The sequence below is a fragment of the Erythrolamprus reginae genome, chromosome 1 (genome assembly GCF_031021105.1).
Source record: "Erythrolamprus reginae isolate rEryReg1 chromosome 1, rEryReg1.hap1, whole genome shotgun sequence".
Taxonomy (NCBI): Eukaryota; Metazoa; Chordata; class Lepidosauria; order Squamata; family Dipsadidae; genus Erythrolamprus; species Erythrolamprus reginae.
The window spans coordinates 2623432-2643840 of NC_091950.1; the positions used below are offsets into that span (position 1 = coordinate 2623432).

The following is a 20409-nucleotide window of genomic DNA, read 5'->3' on the forward strand; positions in this document are numbered from 1 at the left end:
GGTCATCGCTCGAGAGGAACCAATGGATCTTGGTACGGCCAGACCTCGCCTGAGTGAAGCCAAAAGAGCCAAACGTCAAGCGGAAGGCCTATGCATGTATTGTGGAAAGGCTGGACACATGATAACTACTTGCTCTTAGAGAAGACATCTCGGTTCATCCACTCCAGTCTCAAACACCATGCCCGTGTTTCAGGTGCAGGCTACATTACCGGGAAACGACCAGAGCCCGGCCTAAAGCAAACCTTAGGCCGGGCAGGGACCAAACCTAATGACAATGATACGACAGAGGAAATGAGACCATCAAGACACCTGACCTTAGCCACTCAGAACCCACGATCCCAATATCGTGTGGTCCCAAAACCGAATTTCCTTCCCAAGTCTACAATGCATCGACCACATCCGTCCACCGTTTACTACTCCACTTCCTGCCCAACTCGCCTGCACCCTCCCTCCAAACATTGCTGACTTCGTTGACATTTTCGATGAGAAAGAAGCAGACCAGTTACCCCCCCACCGACTCTACGACTGTACCATTGACCTCTTACCCGATGCCAAACTTCCTGCTGGACACCTCTATTCAATGTCTCAACCTGAATCAGCCACCTTAAAAAACTTTATTGACCAGAACCTTGTCAGAGGTTTCATCCAACCCTCCTCTTCATCACTCTCTGCCCAAGTACTTTTTGTCAAAAAGAAAACCAGAGACCTTAGACTTTGCTGTGACTACCATAAACTCAATTCCATTACCACTATTGCTGCCAGTCTCCCCTGACTCTCCACTTCGGGCCCCACTTCCGGGCCCTACCGGTCCTGCTCCCTCCCATCTAGATGCTGCCCTTCGCATTCCACTACAAGGCTTGGACATTACTATCATCCAGGACTCTCGTTGGCTCAACGACAGTCTCCAATACCAGGTGGAATGATCCAGAGGTGGGCCTGACTCCACTGTTTGAATGGATGCTCATGACATTGATGCTCCTGGTTTGATTGCTAATTTTCATGTTCATTTCCCTGATAAACTTCACCCTAATTTTCCTCAAGGGGAGGGGAGGGACCCTGAGGAGGGGGATGGTGTTTACATACTCCTGATCAGTGGGAGGATGATGAAGATATTGAGGACTAGAATTCAGATAGTGTTTATGAATTAGAGGGGGCCCCGGGGTTACAGGTAGTAGAACAGGTGGGAGGCCAGCCACAGGATGGGGCTATGAGTTCAGGATCTAGTGAGGGAGAATCAGACGCTCGCTGGGTTAACGCTAAATTCAGAAAGGCCCAAAAACGTAGAGAACAGTGGTCTGGAAGTAGATATTAAGGAGAGGAATGGGTTAAATACTGTAGTGATGTATTTGACACGTCAGGGGGTCAGTGGAGAAGAAGGGTGGAGTTTCAACGTTGCCGAAGGGGAAATGGATGTGTTTTTGCCGTGCTAAAGTAAGCAAAAGTATTCTGTGTTGTTAACAGTCAGTTCTGTTGTTTTTCAAAGTCATGCTGTTAGGAAAATAAATCTTGTTAAGTGGAGCAGGAGAAGGAATGTGAGAAATGCAGCTAAGAGAGATAAGGACCGAGTGCCTGTATGGAATGTGTTTGAATTACAGGAGAGCAGAGAAATAAATGGAGTTTCTTTATTCATGAAATGATGCATTTAGTAAGAGTTATTTGTAATTGCTAAATTTCTACCAGAAACCAGAACATAGCCTAGGCCAGTGTTTCCCAACCTTTTTTGAGCCGCGGCACATTATTCACATTTACAAAATCCTGGGGAACATTGAGCGGGGTGGGGGGGGTGGGGGGGGGTGAGGGCTAAAAAATGTTTGGACAAAAAAACATCTCTCTTCCTCCCTTTCGCTCTATTTCTCTCTCTCTCTCCCTCTTTCTCTCTCTCCCTTCCTTCCTCTTTCTTTCCCCCTCTCTCTCCATCTCTCTTTGTTTCTCCCTTCTTTCCTCTCTTTTTTGCCCTCCTTCTCTCTCCCTCCTTCCCTCCCTCTATGTCTTTCCCTCCCCCTCCTCCCCCCCCTTTTTTTGCAAAACCTGGGAGTCTTTCTTCTGCAAATGGGGAGCAGACTGAGGATCGGGCAGCAGCTACAAAACATAAAAGCTATCGAAAACATTTCCGAATAGCTGAGTTCAGTCTTTTTTTAAAGCGCTGGCAAAAAGATGCAGCTTTCTCAAAGGACGGCTCCGTCGAACCGCGGCAGAACAAAAGGCTCTTCCCGTACCGAGGCTTAAAGCGGGAAGAAATTGGGGTGGAAAGACCCCCAAAAGTGTTAACTCCTGAACTATTTGCACCCAGGGCAAGTGTGGGAAGGAGGTGCTCGCTCCAAAGGGGCCCAAATACCAGCTCGCGAAAAGGGCTGCAGAGTTTTGCTTCCCCTCCACATCTCCATTTGAAGCTGCGGGTGGGGAGAAATGGGGTCTCGCATCCCGACCCCATTGCTGAGCTGCTTTTCGGAGGCAGTGGGACCTGCCTCCCCCCCCCGGCTCTTTTCCTTGGGTGAGATGGAAAGGGGGCGGCTGGCCGCGCACTTGAGCGCTTCGGCGCTTCACTTGTGTCTCACCCATTTCAAAGTATAACCAACCACCCCGCGAACAGAGCTTGAAGGGAGTAGGTTCTCAGGCCAGTGGGCTCCGGCAGCTGCAGAACCCCCCTGGCTGGAGCTACCCTGGCGGCAGCAGCAGGTGATCTTTGGGGCCTTGTGGGAGGGCGGCAGCAGCGGGAAGGCGGCGCACAGCAGGAGGGTGATGGCGGCGGCGGTGGCAGCGGGAAGTAGCCGTGGGGAGGCTTGGAAGCCAGAAAGAAGGAAGTTCAGCTTCTGGTCTCACAACTTTTTGCTCTTCGCAAAATGTTGCGAGACCAGAAGCTGAGCTTCTTTCTTTGCGGCACACCTGGCCATGTCTCGCGGCACACCAGTGTGCCGCGGCACACCGGTTGGGAAACACTGGCCTAGGCGATGGAATAGGTGACATGCATCAACCTTTGTGAATGAGCTAACTTTAATATTGTTTCCTTCAAGTTTCATTTTCCATATTATATTAATTTTCTATTTTTAATTTTAGATCAGATATAATTCCTCATGGCAGAAATGAATAGTACTGTGAAAGAAGCTATTTACAAAGCATTGAATGGACTCATTGAGCGCCAATTTGAAGAATTTACATGGATGCTAAGTTCCATTGATTATGAAGGAAAGGAAAATATTCCTACAGCTTCACTGGAGAAAGCTAGTCGAGGAAAAGTTGTAGATCTCCTGATTCAACATTATGTCGAAGATGCTCTAGAGGTGTGCATTCGTGTTCTTAAAAAATGCAACAGAAATGATCTTGTAAAAAACTTTGAAGAAACTGGACTGAAAGGTAAGGAAATGTAACATACTACAGAAATGTTCTCTCTACTTAAGATTAAGTGGCAATAAAGAGCCATTATCAATTCTTTCCCACGGAATCTTGTTCATCCGATTTGTTGGTGGTGGTTAGGATCGGCAGTGACTCCCTGGGATTTCTGAGTGGGACTTTCCTTCCAGCCTGAGATTCCTTGTCTTGAGCCTGGAATCAAACCAAAGAGAAGGATCTGTACTGTCACTCAACTTGGCATTTTCCTATCACTGTCAAAGTAAACAGATAGGCCAAGTTCAAACCAAAAATGTCAATTAATTGATCTAAATGGAAGAGAGATCTTTAAAAGTTTAAAATTTAATCCATCCTTTTTTCCATCCTCCATCCTGACATAATACAGTATTAGGGGATCTTATAGGTGGTGATGCTATTGTTGCTACTAGGGAAGAAAAAAGGGCATGTAATGCTGGGTGGAGCCAGAGAACAAAGAAGGGCAGCATTCTTTTAATTCCTTCAATGAATTACCAAAGTGAAACACTTCTCAACTATATTTTTTCTTCAAATATATATTGAGACAAAATCTCCTATCTCTATCTGTCCGTCTGTCTGTCCGTCCGTCCATCCATCCATCCATCCATCCATCCATCCATCCATCCATCCATCTATCTATCTATCTAGCCATTAAAGCAACCAGCAAAAAAGAAACAAACACATATAACAGTGACTGACACTATTGTGGTAAGGAATATATGTTCAATGTATGTGCTTATGCCCAAAGATTTCCCCAATTATAAATGTATTAAATGTAAACTACATGGGCTACTAGAAGAAAAAGGAAATGATCTAGAGACAACTGAAGCCAAACTCCAGCCTACACAATAAGGCTATATTCAAATAAAACCAAATAATGAACAAACAACTCCTAGAGCAGTGATGGCACACGGATCCATATCTGCTGGCATGCGAGTCGATTGCCTAGTTCAGCTCCAATGTGCATGTATGTGCTGACAGCTGATTTGTGGCTTACACAGAGGCTCTGTGAGTGCATTTTTTGGGGCTTCCAGGGAGCCTCCAGGGGGATGGGGGAGTGGGTTTTTACCCTCTCTCAGTTCCAGGAAAGCTTTGGAAGCCTGGGGAGAGTGAAACACAAGCTTACTGGGCCCACCAGAAGTTGGGAAATAGGCAGTTTCTGGCCTCCATGGATGTGGGCACTCATGCATGTGTGATAACACGTATGCATGCTCTTTTTCCACCCAAGGAATAAAAGATTCACTGTCCTAGAGGAATTGACCCTGTGGCTAAAGGGAAGATAATAAAAACATAGAAACATAGAAGATTGATGGCAGAAAAAGGCCTCATGGTCCATCTAGTCTGCCCTTATACTATTTTCTGTATTTTATCTTAGGATGGATATATGTTTATCCCAGGCATGTTTAAATTCAGTTCCTGTGGATTTACCAACCACATCTGCTGGAAGTTTGTTCCAAGGATCTACTACTCTTTCAGTGAAATAATATTTTCTCATGTTGCTTTTGATCTTCCCCCCAACTAAATTCAGATTGTGTCCCCTTGTCCTTGTGTTCACTTTCCTATTAAAAACACTTCTTCCCTGAACCTTATTTAACCCTTTAACATATTTAAATGTTTTGCTCATGTCCCCCCTTTTCCTTCTGTCCTCCAGACTCTACAGATTGAGTTCATTCTTTCCTGATACGTTTTATGCTTAAGACCTTCCATCATTTTTGTAGCCCGTCTTTGGACCCGTACAATTTTATCAATATCTTTTTGTAGGTGAGGTCTCCAGAACTGAACACAGTATTCCAAATGTGGTCTCTATACAGCGGGATCACAATATCCCTCTTCCTGCTTGTTATACCTCTAGCTATGCTGCCAAGCATTCTAAATAATAACAACAACAACAACAACAACAACAATAATAATAATAATAATAATAATGGTTGATGGTACCAAAAGCCACTGAGAGGTCAAGAAGCACCAGGACAGAGGATAAATCCCTGTCCCAGGCCCGCCAGAGATCATCCATCAGTGCGAACAAAGCAATTTCCATGCTGTAACCGGGCCTGAATCCTGACTGCTGAGGGCCTAGATAATCGGTTTCTTCCAAGGACCGCTGGAGCTGGAGCAACACCACCTTCTCAACAACCTGCCTCATAAAGGAAAGGTTGGAGACTGGACGATAGTTATTAAGAATGGCTGGGTCCAGGGAAGGCTTCTTGAGGAGAGGGTGCACAAGGGCCTCCTTCTAGGGAGCCAGAAAGGATCCCCTCCCCAAAGAAGCATTGACAATCTCCTGGATCCAGCTCCGTGTCACCTCTCTACTGGCTGAAACCAGCCAAGAGGGTCATGGAACCAGTAAGCAGGTGGCGGAACTCACAGCTCCAATGGCCTTGTCCACTTGATCAGGTGTCACCAAGTCAAACTCCTCCCAGACAGATGGACAAGGACAGGCCCCAGTCACTTTGACTGACTCATTGTCAGCCAACTCTTGATTTGGGACAGAGTAAGGATGTGGTGTCGCTGATGAGGTGTCTCCCAGGGGCCAGTGCCAGCAGGGACAGGAGGTGGATTACAAATATTGTCAAGGCTGCGAGTAAAGGTAATAACGTTGATGTGGTGGTGCATCTTGGCGCAAATGATTTGTCCCAGAGAAATGTTAATGTAGTAAAAAGAGGATTCCAATGTCTAAGCGTGGAGCTGGGCAGAATAACTGATTCAGTGACTTTCTCAGAGGTGTTACTGGTTTGTGGCCAGGGGGAAAAAACAACTTGTATCAGAGAGTTTAATGTGTGGTGAAGGCAGTGGTGTAAAGCTGAAGGGTTTGGCTATGTAAGTCATGATGTCAGTAGGTGGTCTAATAGGGAGTTGTTTAAGAGAGATGGTTTGCACCCCTCATACAGAGGTACCCAGGTGCTCGGTGCGGAGTTCAACCTTTTGAATCTCATGGACAACCAAGGTCATAATTTTAAAAGCTTTGCTTAAGCCCTGGAAGTGAGGATTTTTGGGCAAGCTACAAAATGAACCTGTTTGGAAAAAATATGAGTAACAACAAAAATAACCGTGTTCCCCCCACTCTCAGGCAAATCCACAATAAAATCCATAGAAATTTCCTTCCAGGGTGCCCTGGGTCTCACCACACTTTGCAACAGTCCTTGTGGTCAACCCGGGGGTCATTTTGCTGCTGCACAAATAGGGCAACTGGCCACATAAGTCTCAATGTCCTTTTTCATGGAGAGCCTCCAAAATTGTCTCCTCAACAAGTGTAAAGTTTTCAGAAAAGCAAAATCTCCTACCACTTTAGAGTTGTGGCCCCTCTCTAATACTACAGTCCTCATCGAGGCTGGAACATACACTCTGGACCCTATCCAGGACAGTCCATTCCGCTGAGTGCAATCCATTTGGTGTGCCAAGAACCAGTCGTCTGTTTCTAAAGCGTTTTGCAATTCCGTTGCTAGATCATCTGGAAGATTGGCCGATTTTGAGTTCTGCTCTCTGGTTACTGCCGTGCATGCCCATTGTTGTGCCGGAATAACTGGTTGAATTACCTTTGGCCCGCCACTATTATATTGAGGCAACCTGGAAAGGGCATCGGCCATCAAATTCTTTTCCCTGGGGATATAGCGCAGTGAAAAGTTGAATCGATCAAAATGCTGCACCCACCTAGCTTGCTTTGGGGACAATTTCCAGGGGTTTTTCAAAGCCTCTAAGTTTTTGTGATCAGTCCACACCTCAAATGGTTGCTTTGCTCCCTCTAGGAAATGTCCCAGGAAAGCAGGGCCCAACGCACTGCAAACACTTCTTTTTCCCATACAGCCCATCTGCACTCAGTCTCAGTTAGTGTCCTAGAGGTATACGTCCAGGGACGAAGGCCCTGCTCCTCATCTCCTTGTAATAGGACCACTCCCACGGCCACGTCGCTAGCATCAACTTGGACCACAAAAGGAGGCTCCAGATCTGGGTGTTTGAGGATGGGTGAATGTCAGCTGCTTCAAATGGAATTTAAGAAAAATAAAACTCAAATAAAACATAGCACGTAGAACCACAGTGAGGGTGACATGATATCAACTGCTTCACTGAATTGGCACGGGATGGAGATGTATAACTGGGTATCATCAGCATCATGTTGATGCCTTACCCCGTGTCTGTGGATGATCTGTGGATGATCTCTGCGGATGATCTCATCCAGTGGCTTCATGTAAATGTTAAATAGTAAGGGTGAGTGGACCGACCCCTACAGCACCCCACAGAGTAGGGGCCTAGGAGTGGACCTCTTTCTCCCCACTAATATTGACTGCAAATGACTGGAGAGGTAGGAGGAGAACCATTGCAAAATGGTGCCTCCCACTCCCAATTCCTCCAGGCGTCACAGAAGGATACCATGGTCAATGGTATTGGAAGCCATTGAGAGGTCAAGAAGCACCAAGATAGAGAAGTAACCCCTATCCTAGGCTGCCAGAGATCATCAATCAGCATGACCAAAGCAGTTTCTGTGCTGTAACCAGGCCTGAAACCAGACTGAAAATGGTCTAGATAATCAGCTTCATCCAAGGACTGCAGGAAATGGAGAGATACAACTTATTTAAATACTTAGATAAGCATTTATAATTTTGTTATATTAAAGAGGTGCATTTAATATTAATAAAGTGGAAGTTCTCTGATCATTATTTTACAAATGTATTTATCTTTTTTTAAAAAAATGCATATTAGTGATCTACAGCAGCGTTTCCCAACCGGTGTGCCGCGGCACACTAGTGTGCCGCGAGACAAGGTCAGGTGTGCCGCCGACGCCAGGGAAGCTCCAGCTGGGCGGGGTGGTGCTGGTGCCTCCGACCTCCCGGCTTCTGCCTGATGCCGCGGTTTCTGGCGCTCTCCTGCTGGGCCCCAAAGAAGGAAGGCAGGAAGAAGGAGAGCTTCATTCTTTGAGCCTTTTTTCCGCCTTCCTTCTTTGGGGCCCAGTAGGAGAGCGCCAGAAACCGCGGCACCGGCACCGCCCCACCCACCTGGAGCTTCCCTGGCGTCGGCAGCAAGTGTCCTTTGGGGCCCGGCGGGAGGGCACTGGCGGTAAGAGCGGGGTGGTGGGGGTGGTGGCTGCAGCGGCCACAGGCAGTCCCGGGGAGATGGCAGTCGCGGGGAGATGGCGGGGAGATGGCAGCGGCCGCAAGGAGAGCTCCAGGGTGGAGGCACCGACGGTGGCAGTTGGACGTGCTGCTGGACGCAGTACATGCTGGCGCTGCGGGCCTGGCATATACGGCGTCCAGCAGCACGTCCACCTGCCGCCGTCAGGGCTTCCGCTTGCAGTCAGCTGAGAGAGAGAGAGAAAGACAAGAGAGGCAGAGAAAGAGAGACAGAGCAAGAAAAGAGAGGCAGAGAGAAGAGAGATAGAGAAAGAGAGAGAGAAAGAGAGACATAGCAAGAGAGGCAGAGAGAGAGAGAAGAAGAGAGAGAAAGAAGAGAAAGAGAAGATTAGCAAGAGAGGCAGAGAGAGAGAGAGAAAGAGAAAGAGAAAGCAAGAGAGACAGTGAAAGAGAGAGAGAGAGCAGAGAAAGAGAGAGAAAGAGAAGAGAGATAGCAAGAGAGAGCAAAGAGAAAGAAAGAGGACTATAGAAGACAGTGAAGAGAGAGAGAGAGAGAGAGAGAGAAAAAGCAAGAAAGAGAATAGCAGAGAGAGAGAGAGAGCAAGGGAGAGAGAAAGACATAGAGATAGAAAGAGGGAGAGAGAAAGAGAGCAAAAAAGAGAGGAAGAAAGAAAGAGGGATGGAGAGAGAGAAAGAAGGGAAGGAAGGAAAAGAGAGAGAGGGAGAAATAGAGCGAAAGGGAGGAAGAGAGAGGGTTTTTTTGTCCAAACTTTTCTTTAGCCCGCCCCCCCCCTTCAATGTTCCCCAGGATTTTGAAAACATAAATAATGTGCCACGGCTCAAAAAAGGTTGGGAAACACTGATCTACAGGACGTAAAATTATTTATTTATTTTTATTTGTTTATTTATTTTGTCCAAAACATAATGAGGGTTACAGAGGATATACTCATAGTACAATATATCAATGGAAGTATCTGAGAAAACATATAGGAATAAAATATATCAATGTAAGAATAGAACAAAAGATATAGGGCTAGAAAAAGGTATATAAAGAAATATAGGAGAGACAATAGGACAGGGAACGGAAGGCACGCTGGTCCGTGGGATTTAAAATTATGACCTTGGTGGTCCCTGAGATTCAAAAGGTTGAGGACCCTTGATCTAGGGGACTGCTATTTCATGAAGTTCCTAAGACCAGAGAAGATTGAAAAGATTGAATGACTGACACGGCACCATTGAAAGCCAGTTTATTTGAAATATGGTGAAGAGCTCAGTCAGCTTTAAAACTCTAATGCCTGAAATAATCTGAAATAGATTATATACACAATTGGAAAAAACAAAGGAATTGTTATCCAAATTGGGAACTTAATGACATGATGAAGATGGTATGGAAATTTCCTCAAATTTAAGATATATTTTGAGAATAAATGGTAGAGGCTTGTAATGTGGATTACACTCACCACACATCACAAAGCCCTCACTGTTAAGAAGTCAAAGATTTCTACCCCCACCATCCACATATAGAAAAGAAATTAGGATAGAAATGTGAGTACTGCAGAAGGAGTTATGGGGTCCTGCTGGCTGACATAGAACTCAGGCCCACATCTTGCTTTCCTAGAAGAATGGGGTGAAAGGGAAGCTCAGGAGTCAGGGAGACAGCTCCGTTCTACTTTCATAGGAGGCAGCTGACTTTTCTACTTCATGACGAGGTGTTCTGCCTGGCCTCGAGCCACCCAGAAACTAAGTAATGAGTCAAACACATATACAAAGCAGGCTTGTAAAAATAAAGCAATGATTGTTCTTTATATTCAGAAAACTGCAAACCACGGAGCTTCTGAGCAATTGTTAGTTTAAAAAGTCAATAGGTCAAAGTAAATTACTTCTGTTAGTGCAGGAGCCTTCCAGGCTTATGTCAGTCAGAAATAACTCACAAATTGAATGTCAGAATGTCCAGAAAGCCACAGCAAACACCAAAGTACAATTAATCAAACTTTCTTCAACGCTGAACGATAGACTCCCACACAAATCACTCCAACCCTCCCCTTTTTCAATGCTGCAGCAGCATCATTAAGTCTTATCACTGTAATTTGTTTCTGCGTTTTTGTGGCTACTTTTGTCTTCCCAGCATTCTCAGCACCTGAGCATTCAGAATAGGGTTGTTCATTAACTCTTCCCCTTCTAATTCAGATGAACCTCTGGCTGGAGATCTGACTGACTCCCTTCCCCTCTCTCCAGTCCCTTCCTGCTCCATTTCTCTCCCTGTCTCTGCTTCTGGTTCACTGTCTGATTTGTCCTCCAGCCAGACTGGTCTTCTGTAAACAGATGGCTCCCACTCCTCAGCGTCAAAATCAGCAGCCACAGGAGCTGGCCTGAAGCCAACCACAACTCAAGGGAGGTTTTACTGTATAAAAATAAACAATTTTCTGACATTTCCTTATTGATAATCTCACTTCAAACACTACAATATGCTACTTTTCTCCTTCATTTAGATTTCAGCTGCTGGTGCATGTGGATTCTTCAGCAAATTATATCAGTCAATGCTCGTTGCCCAAGCAAATTTGTCCTGCATTTGAGCCAGTTAGCCTTGAGGAAGTGGCTGGGGTCCTTGTGTGCTTGAATCTTGCCCTCTTTTACATCCATGATTAATTAAAGCCTCTCAGGGGAAAACATGTAGCTGAATGCAAAAGATGGGAAATGATTTTTGATGGGAGGGGATGATCCCACCTGCTCAAAAGGAGGTGACAGATCATTTGAAGAACACAGGAAGAAACAGTCAGCTAGATCCTTTCCAGTGGTAGGATTCAAAAAATTTTTATTATTGGTTCTGTGGGCATGACTTGGTGGGTATGGCTTAGTGGGTGTAGCAGGGAAGGATACTGCAAAATCTCCATTCCCCACTCCGGGAGAAGGTTACTGCAAAATCCCCATTTCTTCCCAAACAGCTGGGACTCGGGCAGCAGAAAATAGATGAGGTCAGGGCCAGTCAGAGGTGGAATTTACTGGTTCTCCGAAGTACTCAAAATTTCCGCTACCTGCTGAACCTGCAGAATCCCACCTCTGATCCTTTCCACTCATTTCAGGTAGAGATATAGCACTGAGATGATATTGACTGAATTTATGGATGCTCGTAAGACTGTGATGGCGAATCTATGGCACATGGAGCCATATCGGAGGGCAGATGAGACTTTGCCCTGTGTCAGCTTTCAGCCTTGGGAAAGGCCATTTTGCCCTCCGGATGAATCAGGGAAGCTTCCCTAAGACCTGGAGGGGGAAAAATTGCCCAAAGGACAAATCAGATAGCTTTGATACTATTGATCATAATATCTTTTTATTTTTTTATTTTATTTTATTTATTCTTTGTCCAATATACAATACATATGAAAGGGAGTAGACATTAAGTGATATATAAAAGATAGGAAGTGAAGAGGAAGAGAAGTAGGTGGGAAGGAAAGAATATATATGATAAAATGGAAAGGAAAGACAATTGGACAGGGGACGAAAGGCACATCAGTGCACTTATGTACGCCCCTTACTGGCCTCTTAGGAACCTGGAGAGGTCAATCGAGGAGAGTCTGAGGGAGAAATGTTGGGGGTTGGGGGTTGACATTATTGAGTCAGGTAATGAGTTCCACGCTTCGACGACTCGATTGTTAAAGTCATATTTTTTACAGTCAAGTTTGGAGCAATTAACATTGAGTTTGAAGCTGTTGCATGCTCTTGTGTTGTTGCGGTTGAAGCTGAAGTAGTCGTTGACCGGAAGGACATTACAGCGAATGATTTTGTGGGCAATACTTAAATCTTGTTTTAGGCGCCGCAGTTCTAAGCTTTCAAGATCCAGGATAGTTAGTCTGTTTTCGTAGGGTATTCTGTTTCGGGTGGAGGAGTGGAGGGCTCTTCTGGTGAAGTATCTTTGGACGTTTTCGAGAGTGTTGATGTCTGAGATGTGGTGAGGGTTCCAGACAGATGAGCTATATTCGAGAATGGGCCTGGCATAGGTTTTGTAGGCTCTGGTCAGTAGTTTGAGATTGCCAGAGCAGAAGCTACGTAGAATCAGGATTACAACTCTGGAAGCCTTTTTGGCAATATTGTTGCAGTGGGCTTTAGCACTTAGGTCATTTGAAATTAGTATTCCGAGGTCTTTTACTGAGTGTGGGTTTGCTGTGAGAGTTTGTTTGTTCAGTTCATATATGAGGCTTGGGTTCTTTTTGCCAATGTGGAGGGTAGAGCATTTGTTGGATGAGATTCGAAGTTGCCAGATGTTAGACCAATCTGAAACATAGTCAAGGTCTTTTTGGAGAGTGAGTGTGTTGTCAGTGGTGTTGAAAAGTTTTACATCGTCGGCAAAGAGCACACAGTTGCTTGCGATATTATTGCAGAGGTCGTTGATGTATAGGATGAAAAGAGTAGGACCTAGTACGCTGCCTTGTCGTCAGGCATGGGTGAACTGAGTCATCTCCCCCGGGCATATACAATTTATGAATGGTATGTTTGTATGTGTGTGTTTAGAAAATGGGGTCTTTTAAATATTTTTAAACAGTATTTTTAAACAGTAATTTAGATTTGTTGTAAATTGTTTTTTCACTTTGTTGTGAGCCGCCCCGAGTCTGCGGAGAGGGGCGGCATACAAATCTAAATAATAAATAAATAAAATAAAAATAAATAATACACTTCCCTGGGGAACGCCGCTTTTGACAGGGACAGGGGAGGAAATGGCGCTTCCGATTTTGACAACTTGTTGCCTGTTTGACAGGAATGCAGTAATCCAGTTGTGGAGGAGTCCTGAGATGCCATAGGATTTGAGTTTTAGGAGAAGTTTGTCATGAACCACTGAGTCAAAGGCTTTGCAGAAGTCGATATAAATTGCATCTATGGATTTTCCTTGATCAAGGTGGGTAGTCCAGATGTTTTTGCAGTGAAGTAGTTGTAGGTTGCAGGATAGTTTCTTTCTGAATCCAAATTGTATTTTTGATAGTAGGTTATTAGATTCTAGGTAAAGGGTGATTGATCGATTTATGATTGATTCCATGATTTTACAAGGGACGCAGCATAGTGATATTGGTCTGTAGTTGTCAACTAGTGATGGGTCTCCTTTTTTGAAGATGGGGATGACTACTGCTTTAGACCACAGCTTGGGGAGAGTACTGGTCCTGAAGGATTTTTGGAAGATAATGCTTAAGGGCTCAGCTATGGCAGAAGAAAGTTTTCTTAAGAAGTATGCACAAAGACCATCAGGTCCAACAGATAGGGAAGGTTTGAGATAACGGATTGCTTTTTCAATGTAGTCTGTAGTGAAGATGATTTGGGTTAGGTTTCTTAATGAGTTAGAAGTGCGGTTTGCGAAGAGGGGGGATGAGCCATTACTGTTAACAAAAACGGAGCCAAAAAAGGAGTTGAAAAGGTTAGCTTTGGATGGGTCATCGTGGTATTCTATGTTGTGTGGTCCTACAAGAGGTGGAATAGGTCTGGAGTCGTTAAATTTGTTGTTGATGAAGTTGTAGAAGGCACGGTTAGATTTGGAGCGTAGGAGGTTTTCCTCTTGTTCGCTGTGGTAGTTGAGACATTCTGCTTTTATTTGTTGGCATATGCTTCTGTAGCGGCTTTTAAAGTTGGTTACTGGACCTTTTTTGTTTCTACGCCAGAGGGATCTTTTTTTGGTTTGAAGTTTCCTTATTGAGACAGGAATGTTATTTTTTTGTTTCCTTCTAGGAGAGGTAATAGGGACATGCAGATTTATGAGATTATTAATTTGGTGTAAGAACGTGTTGTAAAGTTCATCAATGGTGATGCAGTTGGAGAACAAGGAATGCCAGTTGATTAGTGAGAGATTGGCGTCTATGAGTTCGTAGTTGGCTTTCCTGAAATTGTACTTAGGTGCCGTGTTGTTCTGTTGAGTGTTATGATGGCGTAGGTTGAGGTTGAAGTTGATCATACTATGGTCGCTGTTGGAGAAGGGTTCTATGATATGCAGTCCATAAATAGCACTTTTGCTATTACAGGAGATGAGGTCGAGACAGTTGTTGAGTCTGGTATTGTTGGATACTAATTGTTCCAGTCCCAGGCTGGTGACGGTGTTATAAATGGTGGTATGTATGGGTTCGGTGGAGCATTCATTTAGTGTCCAGTTGATGTGTGGTAGGTTAAGGTCACCTAGGAAGATGATGGGATAGGGGCAGGAGGATGCCCATGTTAGTAGGGAGGTTAATTTTGATGCATGGGTAGTGTCATAGTTTGGAGCTCTATAGCACAGTAAAAAGCGGATGAGTAGTGTTGAGGGAGAGATCACAGATTAAGGTTTCAGGGAGGGATAAATCATGTGCTACTTGAATGTTTTTTAGATTGAGTGAGCTTTTATAGAATATGGCTACACCACCTCCTCTGCGGGATTCGTGGTCAGACCGGAAAACCAGGTAGTTATTATGCGTGATGATGGAGTCAGGAAAGGAACAATTCAACCATGTTTCGCAGACAAAGATTAGGTCAAATCGGTTGGTGTCGAGTAGAAGGAGGAATTCTGATAACTTATTGATTAAGCTTCTTGCATTGATGAGTTTGCATTTGAGATTGAATTTGTGTTCAGGGATGAGATTTAATTGGGTTGAGTTGGGGTGGGATTGAGGCAAGGTAGTAAGGGGCGCATTTTCCTATTCATTGCTGGAGGTGCTGGGGAGGTCAGATTGTTGATGAGGGATGGTGGGCAGAGAAGTGTGGGAAGGTTGGGGAGGGGCAGGAGGGGTAGTGGGTTTGGGGATGAAGGGAGGGTTGTGGGTTCTGGTTCTGATGCAATCAGACTGGTAGTCAATGAAAAGGTTATTTTCCCCGAGTTCACGACGTCTCCTAAGTTCATCACGTAGTTCACGGGAGCGGATGCGTTGGAGTAATGTTAGGTCTGGTCTGCATCTGAGTTTGTTGTATTTGGTGTAGTTTCTGGCGATGGAGTTCATGGTCCTGATGAATTGTTGTTTGGAAGTTTCGTTTGTGCAGACTATTCTGCACAGTCGGGGGGCCATTGATCCGTCGCTGTACTTTAGTATGGGGCCGCTTCTGGAAACCTCTAAGATGTCATCAGGGGTAATTGTTTGAGGATGTTGATTGTGGATAATGTTTCGTATATTTGTTAAGTCAGTTTCCCCGTTTTCCTCAAGGCCAAAAAGGATGGCATTGTGGCGTTTTTGTGCCCTTTCCATGGCATCGTTCACCAGGGTGGGGATGTCGGTGGTAGGGTTTAGAGGAAGAGGTTTTGGTGGTCTGGGTTGGGAGTATGGTGGTGGTGGTGGTGGTGGTGGTGGGGTGCTGCAGGGTGGTTGATTAGGTGTTTTGGTGTTTATCAGGTCTTGGATATTTTTTTCTATGGAGGCGAACCGTGGTTCGATACTTTCGGTATGTGCTTGATGGGTTTTTGAGACTGCAGATAAGATTACTTCAGATAAATTGTCGAGTGAGTCTGATTTGGGTGTGCAGGATGGGCAGGAATAGTAGAATGAGGGATTGTCGTTGAGGAAGGTGGCAACATGTTTGTTGATGTTAAGGCAGGTATGGTGAGCTAATTTTTTGCAGGATTGGCACTTTGTGGTTCCTTCTTGTGTATTTACATTAGTGTTGCATATAACGCAATTGTTAACAGAAATGTTTGCTTGAGGTTTCTTCTTGGATGGCATTGTTAGGGGGTGAGAATTGGAATTCTGTTTGAAGATTCTGAGAGTATCAGTAGGAATTGGAAGTGGCTGCAATGATATTTTCAGCCACTAGGTGGGGTTGGAGTTTCTGTTTGATGAATCTGTGAGGATCTGTAGCTTTGAATGGGAAGGGATTGGAAGTGACTGCACTGTTATTTTTATTTTCAGCCACTAGATGGGGTTGGAGCTTCACTGTAAGCTGTGCGATTTTAGGTTTAAGAAGGATAGAGGTTATGAGGAGCAGAGTTGGTCTTCAGCCAGGAGGTAATGGCGGTGGTGGGGAGGGAGGTCGCAAAGCTTGTGGCTTCTTGGTGGGGCTTCTGAGGGCTACGGAGGCTATGGGGAGTCCTCCTAGCTTTTGGAGATCTTTGTAGAGTTGGGGTTATGTTGGGGTCCCAGGGGATCTGCACGGAGCTAGGGCTCTGGGCCGGTTTTGCGCCGGGTAGTCAGCTGGGCGTCGGGGCTCCAGGTAGCTGGGCTCTAGGAGTCTTGGTTTCAGGGGGAGTCCACGTGGCGCTGGGGCTCTGGGCCGGTTCCACGCTAGGCAGGCAGCTGGCGTAGAGGGGAAATCCTCAGGGGAATCCTCGTGGCCAGTTATTGGGCAATCATCGGTCTCCCTGTAGCTAGGAAGCTAGGCTCTGGGAATCCTTGGGGGGTCCCCAGGGGATCAGCTCGGCACTAGCACTGGGCAGGTTTTAGTACTCACCCTCGGAATTTTTCTTTATTTTTGTGATTTTTGATGTTTTTGATGTTTTTTGCCATTGTCTGTCGGAGCAGCAGTTCCCTCCCTCCTTCTTGTTGCCCCACCGGAAGCTGACTCGCTTTGGCTTAGTCTTAGGAAAGAGTTGAGTGGCAATTCATCTTCCAAGGAACCCAAAGGTGGGAGAGAGGTCAAGGGTACAGTCAGCTACTATAATTTTCACCATTGTGAGCCATTCAAGCTCATCAGAAAAAGGAAAAAGGGGAAAGGGAAATGTTTAGAAAGGCATAGAAATTATTAGATAGGAAATCTAATATACATTATAAATGTAGACCATTAAAAATGTGGACAATGTTAAGACTCATGGTGGCACAGTGGTTAGAACGCAGTTCTGCAGGCTACCTGCGGTTCAGCAGTTTGATTCTCACTGATTCAAGATTTTCATTCTTCCAAGGTCAGTAAAATGAGGACCCAGATTGTTGGGGGCAATATACTGACTCTGTAAACCACTTAAAGAGGGCTATAAAGCATTGTGACGTGGTATATACGTCTAAGAGCTATGATTTGATTTGATTTGATTTGATTTGATTTGATTTTTCCATTTGATTGCCACCCCTCTCTGGAGATTTGGAGCAACAACAACAAAAAACAGCACAAATCCAATACTTAAAACAATTTAAAACCCTCAATATAAAAAGCAATCATACATCTCATACAAACCATAAATAAAACAAAAACGGTCCAGGGAATCAATTCCCCCTTGCCTGACAACAGCGGTGAGTTTTAAGGAGTTTGCGAAAGGCAAGGAGTGTGGGGGCAATCCTAATGTCTGGGGGGAGTTGATTCCACAGGGTTGAGGCCGCCACAAAGAAGGCTCTTTCCCTCGGTCCCACCAGACGACATTGTTTTGTCGACGGGACCTGGAGAAGGCCAACTCTATGGGACCTAGCTGGTCACTGGGATTCATGCGGCAGAAGGTGGTCTCGGAGATATTCTGGAATTGCTATTGCTAGACATTCATAGAAGTTACAAACCCATGCATTGACTTATTTTTTTTTTAAAAAAACACCTCTATGAACATTTTTATAATGTGTATTTCACTAATTCCAGTCCATCTTTTGTTGCAGATGTTGATGCTCATCAACTTCCAGATTTATCAGGTAAGGCAGGAATCATTCAAAGTGTCATTGGATTTAAAACTAATTCAACATGAGCATTTCCTTTCCTATCCTTCCCCATCTTTGCAAAATATTCTGAATTGGAAAAACTCCAAGAGGCTTTGTGATGTTGATCATAAAATTGGAGGGAGGGAGAGAGCGAATCAATCACAGGGAATCAGCAGAAAGAACAGAGAGGACACAGAGAGAAAATAATGCTTTCTGGCTCCCTCTTATGGCGATTTGCAACACTACCTTTTAAAGCTATTGTACATACAAACATTCATTGTTAGCATGTTTATACACTGCTCAAAAAATAAAGAACTCATCCTAGATCTGAATGAATGGAATATTCTTATTGAATACTTTGTTCTGTACAAAGTTGAATGTGCTGACAACATGTGAAATTTATTGTCAATCAGTGTTATTTCCTGAGTAGACAATTCGATTTCACAGATTTACTTGGAGTTATATTGTGTTGTTTAAGTGTTCCCTTTATTTTTTTGAGCAGTATATATTGCAAACCCAACTGTCTTGTACTAACACATTTCAATTTCTTCATGGGAAATTTGATGGCATAAATAGTCAATTTTATTGTGATGAAACTTACATTTGGATATTTTGGCATACAATGTAGCAGCACAAAGTTTCTGGAGGGCAGGTCTTACTATTTTCACATGCTCAGGTTTCATTTCTAAGTAAACTAAAATGTCATCTAGATAAGCCAATACCTCTTTATACAGGATTTTATGCAGGACTTCATTTATCAGCTCCATGAATACTGTGGGCACCCTTTGTAGTCCAAAGGGGAGCACCCTAAACTGGAAATAGTCCAGAAGACTGTTGAAAGAGATTTTCCTCTCATCTCCTTTACTGATTCTAAAGTGGTAGTAAGTGTTCTGGCTTTTCCCAAACCATGAAGCAGACTCCTCACCCCAATAAAAACCTCTTTTATTTAACATACAGTGAATTTCACACCAGAAAAGTCTTTCATCTCCCAAAGTTTTTCAAGATAGTTCCCAATTATCAACCTTTATGTAGTGAGCCACTCCGAGTCTCCAGAGAGGGGCGGCATACAAATCGAATAAATCTAATCTAATCTTTATCAGGCTTGGAGAGTGGCCAGACCAATATCCTTCAGATGCTGCAATACTTGGCAAGAATGAACAAATTAAGCAAATTAATTGTCTTCTGCAAACTCCCCTCCCTGTTCACTCCTCTTTTATTTCCTATGGGAGGGGCTTTTCATTCATTCATTCATTCATTCATTCGATTTTTATGCCGCCCTTCTCCTTAGACTCAGGGCGGCTTACAACATGTTAGCAATAGCACTTTTTTAACAGAGCTAGGCCATTGCCCCCACAATCCGGGTCCTCATTTTACCCACCTCGGAAGGATGGAAGGCTGAGTGAACCTTGAGCTGGTGATGAGATTTGAACCGCTGACCTTCAGATCTACAAGTCAGCTTCAGTGGCCTGCAGTACAGCACTCTACCTGCTACGCCACCCTGGCTCATTTTCAGTGTCCATCTGTGGCCTTTCTCCCAAGTCGACCCTTATTCCTCTGCTGTTCCCTTCACCTGGCGACTCTGCGCATGTGCACACTGGGAACAAGTTCCAGCTGTTCTTTTATCTCATGTCTGATTCCAAAGGCAGTGATACCTGTCAGACTGCCCTAGCCCTATCTCTGCCTCCCATGCAAAGTACTTGTCCAAGCCTTCCCCAGACTATAGGACTAGCCCAGGTTCCTCCCCAACCTCCTCACTATCTAAATCTGCTGCCAAATCCATTGGCCACTGGTGGACCACAACCGGAAGCCTCCTGCAAGTTCAACTTTGTAAAAAAAAACAACCAACCCTTTGCCAAATGAGTCAACATATTTTATTTATTTATTAGACTTTTATGCCACCCCTCTCCGAGGACCCGAGGCAGCTTACAACATATAATAAAACAATATATGCCAGTTTAAATCCAATTGATTAAATTTAAATTCTAAAAAATCCCAAAAGCATAAAAACAGTCAAAACAGACAATATCCTTCATGAGGGAAAGGAAATGTATATTTTCCACACACAATGTTCAACTCTCTAGCAACAGAGAGGCAGAAAGATCGCTCCCTTTTCTCCCTAAATTGGATAAAACCCTGAGCTAAGTTTTTGTCAATAAATGCATGGAACTTTTCTAATTTGCGGGGAGTCATTGATTAGCACTTTGGTTTGAGCAACGTAGCCCCTGGGACAATTTTGATTGGACAGTCTGCAGGCTGATGAGGGGGAAGTTCATCCAGCATCTCTCTCAGGTCCTGATCCTCCCTTGAGATGGCTGGGAAAAGTTTCCCTTGTACTTCAGCTGCCACCTCTCAGTGAAGAACTCTCTTAGTTCCACATTCTTGATTGTACTGGGGCTTTCTGCCTGGTGGGAATTTTAGCAACCCCTCCAGTCCATGCATGGCTTCCA

General features: G+C 44.6%; 1 protein-coding gene across 9 annotated transcripts in view; it reads left to right on the top strand.

The window, feature by feature from the left end:
• The window catches only part of LOC139162864 (NACHT, LRR and PYD domains-containing protein 12-like), a 128701-nt gene that overhangs the window by 16751 nt on the left and 91541 nt on the right, over positions 1–20409 (top strand). For 8 of the 9 annotated variants that reach the window (XR_011558390.1, XM_070743765.1, XM_070743754.1 and 5 more), the window contains 2 exons: positions 3055–3351; positions 17924–17956. Coding sequence is in view for 8 of the 9 variants with exons in the window: in XM_070743765.1 (XP_070599866.1) it covers positions 3072–3351; positions 17924–17956 (313 nt within the window). In the remaining variant the exon portion in view is untranslated. Of the gene's footprint in view, positions 1–873; positions 931–3054; positions 3352–17923; positions 17957–20409 lie in introns of those variants that run through there. The other variant, XM_070743781.1, reaches the window with a different exon arrangement.